This window comes from Cebidichthys violaceus, unplaced genomic scaffold, assembly GCF_023349555.1.
Source record: "Cebidichthys violaceus isolate CVI_PGR_0920_01 unplaced genomic scaffold, fCebVio1.0.p SCAF_2, whole genome shotgun sequence".
Lineage (NCBI taxonomy): Eukaryota > Metazoa > Chordata > Actinopteri > Perciformes > Stichaeidae > Cebidichthys > Cebidichthys violaceus.
The window spans coordinates 19,947,314-19,959,535 of record NW_027176372.1 but is presented as its reverse complement, the minus strand read 5'-3'; the positions used below and the strand labels follow the sequence as shown (position 1 = coordinate 19,959,535).

Sequence of the window (12,222 nt, the reverse complement as noted above, 5' to 3'; positions counted from 1 at the left end):
CCATTCCAAAAGCCTGCAAATGCAAATTTGTGGATTTGTTTGCCTTTTTCAGCTTCATATCATAAAATGACAACGTAAGAAATCCCCTGACGTTAGTTCAAGCTCTGGTGATTTCAGACACTTCATGAACTTCTTTATTATTTGATCAAGCAAATGTCAAATCAATTCATTGTGGATTTAATCTAATATATTTAAAGTCTGAAAAACACCAAAGTTATATAGGCACAGTATACAATATAAAAGAAAATGTCACGTTAGGTCAATATTATTTATATATGACAAAATGACAAATTTGCTCTATTCTAATCTTTGACTCTTGCGTCAGATAAGGAAAAAATCCACTTTTTACAGGAGAAAGGAGCAAACTTCAACTTCACTTACATGTTTAATGTTGATGTTTGGGCAAAAACAGACACAGAAACATTGAAATCACTGTTTTATAGAATACACTAGACACACATCTTACACTGTTTACAGTGTTTGGAGAGGCTCATTCATGGTCTCAAAACTAGACTAAACTTTAAAGCATCATGAATGTGAATATTGTGTTATTGTGTTGTTGTTTTTTTACTGAACGCAGCAAAAAAAACAAACTATTTGCACTTATCCTCTCCAAAGAATTTACAATCCTTCCAATTATCTTCTGCAATACTGAACGCAAACTCACCCACATTTGCACAACAAATCACATCTACACTCTGGGGAAAAAGCAATAAAAGTGAAGATGTTTAAATTGCTGGTGCTTCATGACATGTCAGTGGGATACAATTAAAATCCGCCCGCAGTGTGAGAACGCAAAAAAAACCTGTCTAACACAGTGCATTGTGTTCTTCCTTTATTTCTACAATGGCGGTGTATTAACACAATCAAGAAACAGTCATGTTGTGGCATCAGTGCAGAGCCAATTGAACCTGTAGACTCACTGAAAGACATACCTTTCCTTTGCAGCCTAAGAATGAAAAACATCTTGACTCTTTTGTGCTAGCTCTGCATACAGACGCCAACCACAACGGGACCAACCCTAAAAAGGCCCCATATTCTGCGGTATCTCCCCATTAAAGGGCAGAGCACAGCAATACTTGACACCACAGAGCTGCTGTGGTTAAGGCCTTTGTCAGTGAATTCCCTTTAACCCAAAAGAGGGACATAAGATCTAGATAATTACATGCTGTTAATCTTTCTGCTTGTTTATCCCAATGTCATTTTGAGTCGCTAGATTCACATTATAATATTATTATTATTATATTAACATGACAGAATTTCATTCAGCTTACTATACACATGTCTATGACAATACATGTTATATCAGCAAGAATGTTTATTTTATGGGTCAAAGTTTAGCAAATGGATCCCTCAACCTCAAATACAGCACAACTAGTCCTCACTGCATTTTCATATTTTTGCTCCCAAACTTGATTCATGCGACACAATTTATCTCGGTGTGCCCTACAAAGTTGTACCTGACAAACCACTCCAGCAATAACTGCACTCATAAAATCCAGATCACTCAGTAAAGAGTTATTTCGGAGTACTGTGTGACAAAGATTTTGGGACGATCCTTGACAGCATGAGATATGGGAGCCTTTGGAGGCCGCGCAGAATTATTTGCGTGGCTTGGAGCTCAGCATTGATCCAGAATGCTGCAGCACGTGTACGACCAGAAACGGAGAAAAGAGATCATATTACTCCTGTATTAGCTTCTCTGCACTGGCTCCCTGTAAAATAACAAATTGAATTTAAAATCCTTCTCCTCACCTACAAAGCCTTAATTGGCCGGGCACCATCATATCTTAAGGAGCTTATAATACCATATTACTTGTGGTTCCTAGAGTCTTAAAAAGTAGGATGAGAGCCAGAGCCTTCAGTTATCAAGCTCCTCTTCTGTGGAACCAGCTTCCCGTTTCAGTCCGGGGGTCAGACACGCTCACCACATTTAAGAGGAGGCTTAAGACTTTCCTTTTTGATAACGCTTATAGTTAGGGCTGGATCAGGTTTGCCTTGGTCCAGACCCTAGATATGCTGCTATAGGCCTAATCTGCCGGGGGGACTTCCGAGGACACACTGAGCTCCTCTCTGGAAAAAGGGAAGGCAGTCATGGTGCTATACAAATATCACAGCTTTTATGATTCAAAAGCATGCCAGCTGGTCAAGGTCAAACTTTCTTGTTGCAACGAGTTTGTTCAATAAACCGACAGTTCACAGTGCAAAGAAAGCGTCATCATTCTCGGACAGTGACCATCCCGACTCTAACATGATTCATTGTGCTGACTGAGTGTGACTGTGGTGCAGACGGACCCGACAAAGAGCTGCGTAGGTGTACAGCTATGAAGCCAAAGCATTCAGCGTGCAACAGCTCATCCAACTGGATGTGAGTGATTCAGGAGCAGTTCGGAGCAGAGAACAATGCTCAGACCACAGGCCGATAATATTCAGTGAGGTATTGAATACTATGTGCATACTTACATGTTTTCCCTCCTGTTCAGTAAAATATTGCAGCTTTTATTCCTTCAGAATCTGAGCTTTATGATAGGAAGTAGTCACATTAGTAAAAATCTAAATATCAAATCAAATGTCCAATCCTCTTTTGCGGTTTGAGTGTTTATTTTTGCAATTGCTATAAAATAAAATAATTTGTGGACCGGATTTAAACCTAACTGTGTCTGTCTGCTGTGCTGATGAGACATTCAGTAGCTGTTGAACAGCAAGGCAGGGGCTAGCTGTTGTAGTCGCATTACGTCTACTGCTGCCGAATCCAGATACACGCATACAGACTGCAGCTCATTAATTATTAAATACAGAGAGCGGGCCAACCATCCAGGTCGTCTACATCACACCTCTGTGGGCTGTAAACAGCTACCTCCAGTCAGATACTGGCAGAAAGCATTCATTGTTGCGCAACGTCACCGAACCACATAACTGTTGTTTCTCACGCAGACGTCTTATCATAAACAATCGCTGAGGTTTTTAAAAAAGTCCATCTGTGTCACACCGGCTAATTCGGGGCTAAGAGCATAGCGTGCTCCAGTGTGCGCCAACAGCCAGCAGCTTTTCACCCGAGAGCTCTAGTTTATCTCAAGCTCATTATTAATAAAATGCCATGAGGCCCTAAGAGCATATTGCTCTGTCACTCAGGGCCTAGATTATAATACCCATTGGCTGCATGCAGTTAAATAATTTAACCAGCCTGAGGAATGCCTGTCACTTTGAAATTAACCCAAAAGGGAAAAAAATAAATAAAAAATTACTGTCAGTGAAGACAGACACTCGCCTCTCAGCAGATACGATGAACTGCCTGAGCTCGCTGCAGATTCTGTCAACTCTGTCTTCGCCTGTGTTAGTCACATTTGTTGAAAGAGTTTGTTGAAAGTTGAATGAGGAAAAGATCCTTTGGCTTCTTCGAGCAAAGCTCACTCTTTGAATCCGAGCACCACTGGCTGAGCTGACTCATGAAAGGCCTCCGTGAACCACTCACTGCTACCTCATTAGCTCCAAGAGACATGAAAAATGACAGGGTGAAATATCATTATGCGCCAAAGTTGCAGGCTGAGCCAGTTTCTATTTTGGTCTGGAGCTACTTTGTGTGGTCAAACTATACCGTAACGTAGGACACTACAACCCGAGCCATCACTCCTTAACGTAATTACACGTACATCAGTGATACAGCTCACTACACTGTGTGCTTACATGGACCCGTAAAAATATCAAAGTAATGCGGTTAACTAATCTCATGATGTCAACATGATGCCGGAGTGGACACGTTATACTTTGATTCATCCTACAGTAATTCTTCCTGCAGGCAAAGTGTACAGCGGCTAAAGGGTTTCTTACTTTCCCTGGTATCTGGAGCAACATAATCTAATGTGATGTCCAATTTCAATTTTCATTCAAAGCACTAGTCTGATATTTTGGGAAATACACCATCTCTGCAACAAAGGTAATAAGCGTATTTCCCAAAATGTCAAGCTAGTCCGAACGCTTTTAGACGAATACAGTCTATTCTCACTTGATTATCACCACAAAGACTTTATTATTGCCTCAGTTTGTAATTTTTTAAATACTTTATAAATAAATATTCTTCACTACTGAAGCCAGTATTTTATATTACTTTTATCAGTTTGTTTTCTAACACCTGAATCAGTCTGATTTGGTTTTAATTAAAAAGAAACAACTAAACTTTAACACTGCATTTACACAACGACATACTTCAAAAACAAAGTCACGTTGTCCTCTTTTGCATACTAAAAATAGCTCGACTGGAACGCTGCATTACATCATGACAATGCCCGAATTCATGGAGAAACTCAGGCCACGATGACTCGTCCAAGTCACATGCTTGTGAGACAGGCAGCATGAGAGCAGAGTGGGGCTACAGGTGGAATTTCCCCTCGACTCTCCTTTCTCTCTGACGTCAGGTCCAGTGGCAGCGGTTTACTGCCGCAATCAAACATGTCCGACAAGGTGATATTCAGGTGTCAAAAGTCTGAGGTTGAGAAACAGCGGTGTACGATTCAGGAACTTTGCAAACAGCAGTTCCTCTGCAAGCCCTCAACAGAAAGCAGGCCAACATGAGGTCTTATTTCTGCCCGTAAGAAAGGGGAAGTTCAAGTTTTATTTCTCTTTTCACAGGTCGTTTCCTGCATTTCTGCAAGTCATTTGAGGTGTCAGCCATCTCATGTGATTGTTTGTTTAGTCGAAGCAAAAGAACATTGCCATCTTGTGGTTATACCTAAATCACCAAATTACACTAAGTTACACCTGAGAATGTCAGTGCTTACAGATGCTGGCTTTACAAAATGTTTTTCACTCGTTTTAAACTTGCAAGCAAGTAAGTACACTTTATTTGTTTTAAATCTATGGGTTATACAATGTCACAATAGTTCATAAATACTCAAAATATCTCTGAACACGGTTACAGGGTTGTAAACCTGTTTTTTAAGATTACCACATGCGCCAAATTCCAAAAGATTGCCAGTCTCTTGCAAGGCCACTCTGAAAGCTTTTGTGAAACTGTAGAGCTGCTTTCTAAATAGGATGAAAGCTCAGATCTTCTTTTTGTGTAGCCGAATCAATATCCAGCAGCCCATTAAGGCGGGCGGGTACGTCTTGGGCAATAACAAGTGTCTAATGTCTGAGGAGCTCCTCGTCACTGGAGGGAGAACAGCACAGGAAGGCTCTCCATTATTGCCCTGGGTCAGACTGCTGATGGTGACATCACTGTCACAGGATAAGAAGGCTACCGGGAACTGCTTTAACCTCAACCACACAGTCTTCTGTCTGCAGTGTGCACACACACACACACACACACACACACACACACACACCCCATATCACTCACAGCCTGTACAGAATTCAAGCTACCGAAGCAGAGAGGAAAGAGAGGCTAAATGTGTGGACAGAAGCACGGCAGGATGTTTCTAAAATATAGGAAAACGTGCTCGAAGATCTCCACACTGGAGTATTTTTGGAAAGTCTCGCTCTGGATAATTGATTTCAGTGGATTGAAGTTTCCAGTTATCCATGAGCCTCTGCCCGTGTTCCCACCATAGGGATATTGTAAGGGGAGAGCGGGGTGGGTGAAAGGGTTGGTGGGTCCAGCTGGTCCCGTCTCTAGTGGGACGGACAAGCTAAGAGCTCGTAACTCTTCGCCTCCCTCTGCGTCACAGCCGCCTCTTCTGAAGGGAGCAACTGCAGTCGACCAATGAGACTGTGTTCGTCCGTCCCATGATACGAGCATCTTAACTGAAAAATGTAAACATCTGGCAAACATTTAGACTTGCCACAAAATTGAGTTGATCAACTGTACTACGGTGAAAAAAAACAACCTTTTGCCAGGAATTGCAGACATATTTTTGGAGAAATTGGGGAAAAACAGGATTTATATTTGTCCTCCGAGGAAGCTCAATGAGTATTTCAGACTCACTCTCAAAGCAACTCTCTCTTATTTTAGTGGATATATTCAGTCTGAGGCCTCTTCAATTTAGTGAGTGACTCACGGTGGAGTCGGATTATGGGAAAATATCTCGACATAGCTAAAAAAAATGACTAAAACAATCTCCGGGAGCCCAAGTTGACATATAAAAATGGCTTAATTTATGCAACCAACAGTCCGAGACAAAAAGACAAGCAGTTTACTATAGTTGAAGACTTAAAAGAAAAGAAAATATCCACATTTTAGAATCTGGAACTAGTGAAATTTTGGCATTTTCGCGTAAAAAACAGACAAACTGAATGATTAGTCTTTATGCTATCGATCAACCAATGGATTCATTGATTGAACACTCCAGCTCAAAAACCAATTAACTCTAATAAGAGGCCGAACATCTGACCATGTTAAAATTATGAGGGCTTGTAAATACAGTAGATTAACAAGGTTCACTGTTTTGTAGAAGAGACTACACCTGGCATCAGGGTGAAGACTTACAATATGTCAGACTATGTAGGACTAAATGAGAGCTCTCTGTTCATATTAAGTATTAGTATTAAAGCTCTGAACACAAACAAGCACTACAAACTGTACCGACATTCCTCTTGATGTCTATCTAATATGTACAAATGGGTGGCTATTAAAGGGGGCATCTCTGAAGCACTTAATTGTTGAGATTTTCAGCACACACACACACACACACACACACACACACTAGTGCAGTCACATGATAACCGACACAAAGGGGAGACACAGAAATGGAGTAGTAGGCTGAAGGCCATGTATCCCAGAGAACAGTACTATCATCATATGAGTTCAGTCATGCTTCTTTAGCTGCAGTGTGATCACCTTCTGTGTACTGAGTGTAGGCAAAGTCTCAATAAAAATACCAAAACTGCTGTAATATTCTACAAGCCATTATCAGCTTTAAGTCATTTCACATGAAAAGCACCAGGAACAAATGTAGTAATCAACATAACTCCAAAGGGTCCTCACATAGGCCCAGTACACATACAGAAAGTTAGGCCTACATTGTTAGTTAAGGCTACAAGAAAAGTAAGCAGTAAGTATAAAACATACTGTGGACTCACCCTGGTAGAAGATGTCATCAGCAGAGCATATGTCCTGGGCTCATGTTAACAGGAAGTGGTTATCCTCTGTCCTCATGAAAACACGGTGTCGTTAAAGGTGAGACAAACGGTACTGTAGCTCCATCATCCCACACTCACCCGTCGGCTTTTACCATCCTGCTGCGTCCGTGTGCTTTCTGACACAAGGTTGCAGTTTTTTCCTCGACAGGGGCTGATGCGTGGGGAATTCCTAACAGTCACATTTTCCTGGGAAATGATTGGCCCGGCACCAGAGTTTGGCTGACTGTAGCCTCGTAGTAGTAAGAAGGAATCAGGAGCGGTGGTCTCAGTTGAGCAATATGGGATCGAGGGACGAGGGTGGATAAAAAGACGTTATGAAAAAACAAAAAGAAGTGGTCGCGCCATGCCCTATTGCTTAAAATGTAAATAATGATCAAATAGATATTTTATTCTTAATATTAGTAGGATATTATTTACATGTAATCCATCGCTAACCATTAAACAAACTGGTATCTAAACCGATACTCGGTCACAGGTGTCACTTTAAAGGCAATTTTGTCAACATCTTAACGCGATTTGGTCAAATTAAGTTGCGGACGAAAAAAGGCGTTTGTAGGCTACAAGCTTGCGTTGGAGTTATTTTTTTAAACGAGTTTGTTTTCCTCTACTAGACTACGATAAGTGTTAGCATGGGGAGATAAAAGTGAAAATGGGCATCTTCCGGGAAGGTCCAAGCCCTTGTGAGATGAGAGCAATCGAGGATAACTTCTTAACGGGCGGGGTCTAAAGCAACGTAAGAGTCCCTGAAAAGGACGAGCGTGAATTGCGATAGATGTAGCAAATAGCCTAAAATACACTCACCATTCATCAATAATGATGTGATGTTATATATGTTATATATATGGGATGGTCAAACGCACAAAAAGGAATTATCTTTTGAAACATGGGCAAAAGTGCGTTCCCATACCGGGAGTCGAACCCGGGCCGCCTGGGTGAAAACCAGGAATCCTAACCGCTAGACCATATGGGAAAGATGTCAAGGTACAGTGTATCCTTATTCACTTATCCTATATTTATATAATCGATTGTTTAGTGGTTTTAAAATGTTTTGATAAGTCAACGAACTGTGGTTACCATGATAGCTACACGTGCATAGTACACGTTACATTAAAGCCAATCATGTTTTTTTTTATCTTTTTCTTGATCGCTTTGTCGTGTAAATTACAACACTTGGTGGCTAGGTACCATCTAGTGGTCTTTAACTGTTACTGTTGATTGAATACAGGACGTCAGCCATAAATACCTTGAGTTGGTAACGATTACTGGTTATACCCAAAGTAGAACTGAATATTTAATTAATTGACAAATTTGCAAAGAAAAAAAATGAATATGACGAACAAAGGAGGGATAAAAAACCTTAAAATCACACGAATTGCTACAGTACTCCAAAACAAACTAAATATGGGTGCTAAACATATGACGTCATTGTCTATCGACTTGAACAAGTGTAACGACGGGGGTCTGTCCGCTGTATAAAAAATACTTTAGCTGTGTAAAGTATGACCTGAAACTGGTTCACACAAATAAACAGGTCAACTCGACAACACTACGTTCAGTGATACGGTTAACGTGTGTTCGTGTGGCTGTTACAGCTCACCAATTTACAGCCAGTCGATGAAAGTACCCCTCCTCTTTCTAGTCTGAGTGGTAGCGCCCTTAGACTAGCACAGGCAGCCAAATATTTGACAAACTAGCAATGGTTGGCTAGTCAGTTAGGAGTTAAAATAATACATCGAGAGAAAAATATATATATTTCCCGACACATAACCCATTTACGTGTATGCCAAGGGTTTAGGTTTCCGTGTCAACAGGATGTCAACTCCAGCAAGACGACGTTTAATGAGAGATTTTAAACGGTAGGCGAAAGGAAAACATCAGCGAAGTAGCTGTAGCGTAAGCTAAAGCTAACAAGCTAAGACTAGCTTGCTAGCTTTAGCCCATAGCGGCATTCTGAACTACAACTTTAATACTACAAATAGACATATAAACACTGGGGGATTCTAATCGCGTTTTTGGTGAGGGTACTTAATGATAGTTTTGGGTAGTGTAAACTAGTTAATGACAGATTAACAGGTAACGATAATAACGTTACTGGTGACAAGCGTTGGCAAGACAGCGACTAGCAACGGTGGTGTTGTGCAATTCATGGTCACTGCTCGTGGAGATAGATGTCGTGTGTCGATGTTTTAGACACTGTAACATGATATTCGAGCCTTCCCCGAAACTGTTAGTGGTTATGGTCATACATGACATGTGTGGGCCCACTGGTCTGTATTTGTAACTGGGTTATTGACAATGCAATTCAATTCATTGGCCAGATGGCCCTTCACAGGCAGATGGAAAGGTAGATGAACCCTGTCCAAATACACAGTGATCAAGTGAGCCCTGATAAATCACTATCTAAGCCTGAGGATAAGCAACCATCTGCCAGGCAGTCACTAACAATCTACAGACACTTCACGTAGTTTCTTATCTACAGTATTTTCTTACTAAACAGAGCTGATGGTCACAGACAGAGGTTAAGAGTTAACCCACAGTCTAAATCGATCACCACAGTATTTCTCTGACAACGTGACTAAAGGGCTGAACTTGAATAAACATTCATTAAGAACTTGGCTGGAATAACCAAGCAGGTAGAGCCATTGTTTATTTTCACTGAGATAGGACAGTGCACTATAGACAACTATATTTCTCACTTGACAATATCACAACAGTATGATTTATATCATTATATTACCAAAACAGACATTTCAGAAGAGTAATCAGCATTATATTAAGGTTTCCTGTGTTGATATGTGTTTACCATTAGGAAATTTGCAAACTCTCAGCCCTCCTTCAGCATAGCCAATGCCCACCCTGTGTTTTTTTTATTCTATCTGTTAGACTGCAAGAGGATCCTCCAGCTGGAGTTAGTGGGGCACCATCAGAAAACAATATCATGGTATGGAATGCAGTCATTTTTGGGTAAGTTGATTTGTTAAAACCTATTACATTCATTTTAGTAATCAGTTGTTTTTGTAGAAATAGTCACTGATAATACTGTAGTTTGTGTCAGTGGGTTTTGTGAGTATTTCAAATTAGGGTATGAAAAATTAATTTGATCTTTTTTGTAAGTGATGATCTGACAGTTTTTGTTACCTCTCTTTTAGACCTGAGGGAACGCCTTTTGAAGATGGTAAGTCCTCTTAAAGCTCTTTACATCCAAATAATGTGTTTCCAACCCTAATATCGGACATGGACAGTTAAATAGTGATTTGTATGGTAATGAGTAGATTTTAGATGGTGCATTAGATGTTTTAACTAATAACTTACTGCACTCGACTTTATCGAATTGTCTTACAAAACCAATACTAGTTGTCCAAGAAGGTAACCCTTTGACTTGGAGTTATTTCTTCTTCAGCATCTGTGGACCCTGAATAGTCCAGTTTTAGTTCTTCAGAGCTTTTGTTGCTCTTTTCCTTTACCCGCTCAATTCCACAAAAATAATCAGTTTCTGATCACTAACTTGGCTGCTGAGTTACAAAAATTATGTAGTCTCGCTTTTGAGTGTCGTATCAAAATCACCAGATCAAATTGACACATGCATTTACTAGTTGGCTAGATTACTGTAATGCACTGTAACACTGTTATCGTTACTAGTTGATGTACCTCAATTCATACAATGCCGTTTCTTCTGACTTCCAGGAACCTTCAAACTTACCATTGAATTCACAGAGGAATATCCAAATAAACCTCCAACAGTGCGATTTGTCTCAAAAATGTTTCATCCAAATGGTATGTTCGTAATATCCAGCGCCAACAATTTCTATTGCATAAATTACATTTTGTTACCCGTATCCCTTATGTGTGTGCTCCTCTTTGCAGTGTATGCAGATGGAAGCATATGTTTAGATATTCTTCAGAATCGTTGGAGTCCAACCTATGATGTCTCTTCAATCTTAACTTCAATACAGGTAATCTAACGTTCCTTCACGCAGATAAACACATTATGTGCCAATGCAAATTAGGATTAGTTGAAGTGACAGAGAGAAATAATAGCCACAAGTAATTCTTCGTTATGACTGCCTGTTATGTCATAAAGCTTCATTTGAAACATGTTTTCTTGTGTATTTCAAGTCTTTACTGGATGAGCCAAACCCAAACAGTCCAGCCAACAGCCAAGCAGCCCAGCTGTACCAAGAAAACAAGCGGGAGTACGAGAAGAGGGTTTCTGCTATTGTTGAACAGAGTTGGCGTGACTGTTGACCCCCGTTGTTATCGTTCGAGTATGAACAGTGTTCCGGCCCCGAATCAAGAAATCACCGATCAAGAAAAACAGCTGATCTCACTGAAATAAAATCTTAAAATCCTTCTCAATATATTTGTCCCATAACTGTTGCTACGTTTGTATGCTGTTGTGTTGTGGCATTCACTCCTGCCGAATGCTAGTGTTGGGCTATAGCGTATGTTTGTTCAAAGTAAATGTACCTTGTTATATCTGGGTTACTTGCTACATGCACCGACTTGTTTCTTTAAAATAAAAAAGGCAATTGCCAGTCTGTCACTTTTCTACCGGTTTATTTTAAACTGGTTGGATGACACAGTGACAGTTCATTTGATGTGCTTGCTGTGTGGTTTGCTGTGTAGATACCGACAGTACATATTTACAAAAAAAAATCATGGGTGTTGCGCTTTTTTTTTTTTTAGTGGCCTCACTGCTTTTGGTTTTCTGTCTGTCTTTTGAATGCCTGTGAGAGGGATAGAAAACGAAGCCGGCACGGACATCCATCCAGCTCAACAGCTGCCTTTGGGGGTCATTGTTCTTGTAACGCCATGCGTTTGAGTTTTAAAAAAAAAATGTTATAGAAATTGGTGAATACATAGATGCCCTGCTTCAACACAGAAACAAGATATTTTAGTTCCCTTTCCGGGCACTTCACTTTGTTTCACGCACAGAGTTTCATAATACTGACATTTAAAGGCTGTGTGAGAACATTTCTATGCTATTTTACAATCTTACACATCAGCCGACATAACAGGCTGACAACACTGTTTCACAACAGGATGGTGTCTGTTTTCAGATTATAAAACTTTGCACTGGTAACCCATGTAACAAACATGTACATTTTCTTGTAAATAAAATAATAAATATACATCAGTCGTCTTTGT

The 12,222-nt window shown here is 40.2% G+C and overlaps 2 protein-coding genes and 1 non-coding gene across 4 annotated transcripts in view; 1 reads left to right on the top strand and 2 right to left on the bottom strand.

Moving 5' to 3' along the window:
* The window catches only part of elf1 (E74-like ETS transcription factor 1), a 38,169-nt gene extending 30,437 nt beyond the window's left edge, over positions 1-7,732 (bottom strand). For both annotated transcript variants that reach the window (XM_068715121.1, XM_068715122.1), the window contains exon 1: positions 7,015-7,732. The gene's annotated coding sequence lies outside the window, so the exon portion shown is untranslated. The remainder of the gene's footprint in view (positions 1-7,014) is intronic.
* Positions 7,733-7,972: 240 nt separating this feature from the next.
* trnae-uuc (transfer RNA glutamic acid (anticodon UUC)) lies at positions 7,973-8,044 on the bottom strand. The gene has a single exon. It is a non-coding gene; the product is annotated as a tRNA-Glu (tRNA).
* A 703-nt stretch (positions 8,045-8,747) lies between these two features.
* Positions 8,748-12,208, top strand: ube2a (ubiquitin-conjugating enzyme E2A (RAD6 homolog)). Its single transcript, XM_068715119.1, has 6 exons — positions 8,748-8,930; positions 9,958-10,038; positions 10,224-10,249; positions 10,759-10,848; positions 10,939-11,027; positions 11,191-12,208. Exons 1-6 carry the CDS (start codon positions 8,887-8,889, stop codon positions 11,317-11,319), a joined length of 459 nt encoding a protein of 152 aa, XP_068571220.1. The 5' UTR covers positions 8,748-8,886; the 3' UTR covers positions 11,320-12,208.
* The last annotated feature ends 14 nt before the right edge of the window (positions 12,209-12,222 follow it).

Excerpts from the sequence above, each read along its gene's own strand:
- ube2a (XM_068715119.1), top strand. The coding sequence starts at position 8,887 with ATGTCAACTCCAGCAAGACGACGTTTAATGAGAGATTTTAAACG. Across the intron at positions 8,931-9,957 it reads TTAATGAGAGATTTTAAACG|ACTGCAAGAGGATCCTCCAG; the intron begins GTAGGCGAAAGG and ends TCTATCTGTTAG. Across the intron at positions 10,250-10,758 it reads GGGAACGCCTTTTGAAGATG|GAACCTTCAAACTTACCATT; the intron begins GTAAGTCCTCTT and ends TCTGACTTCCAG.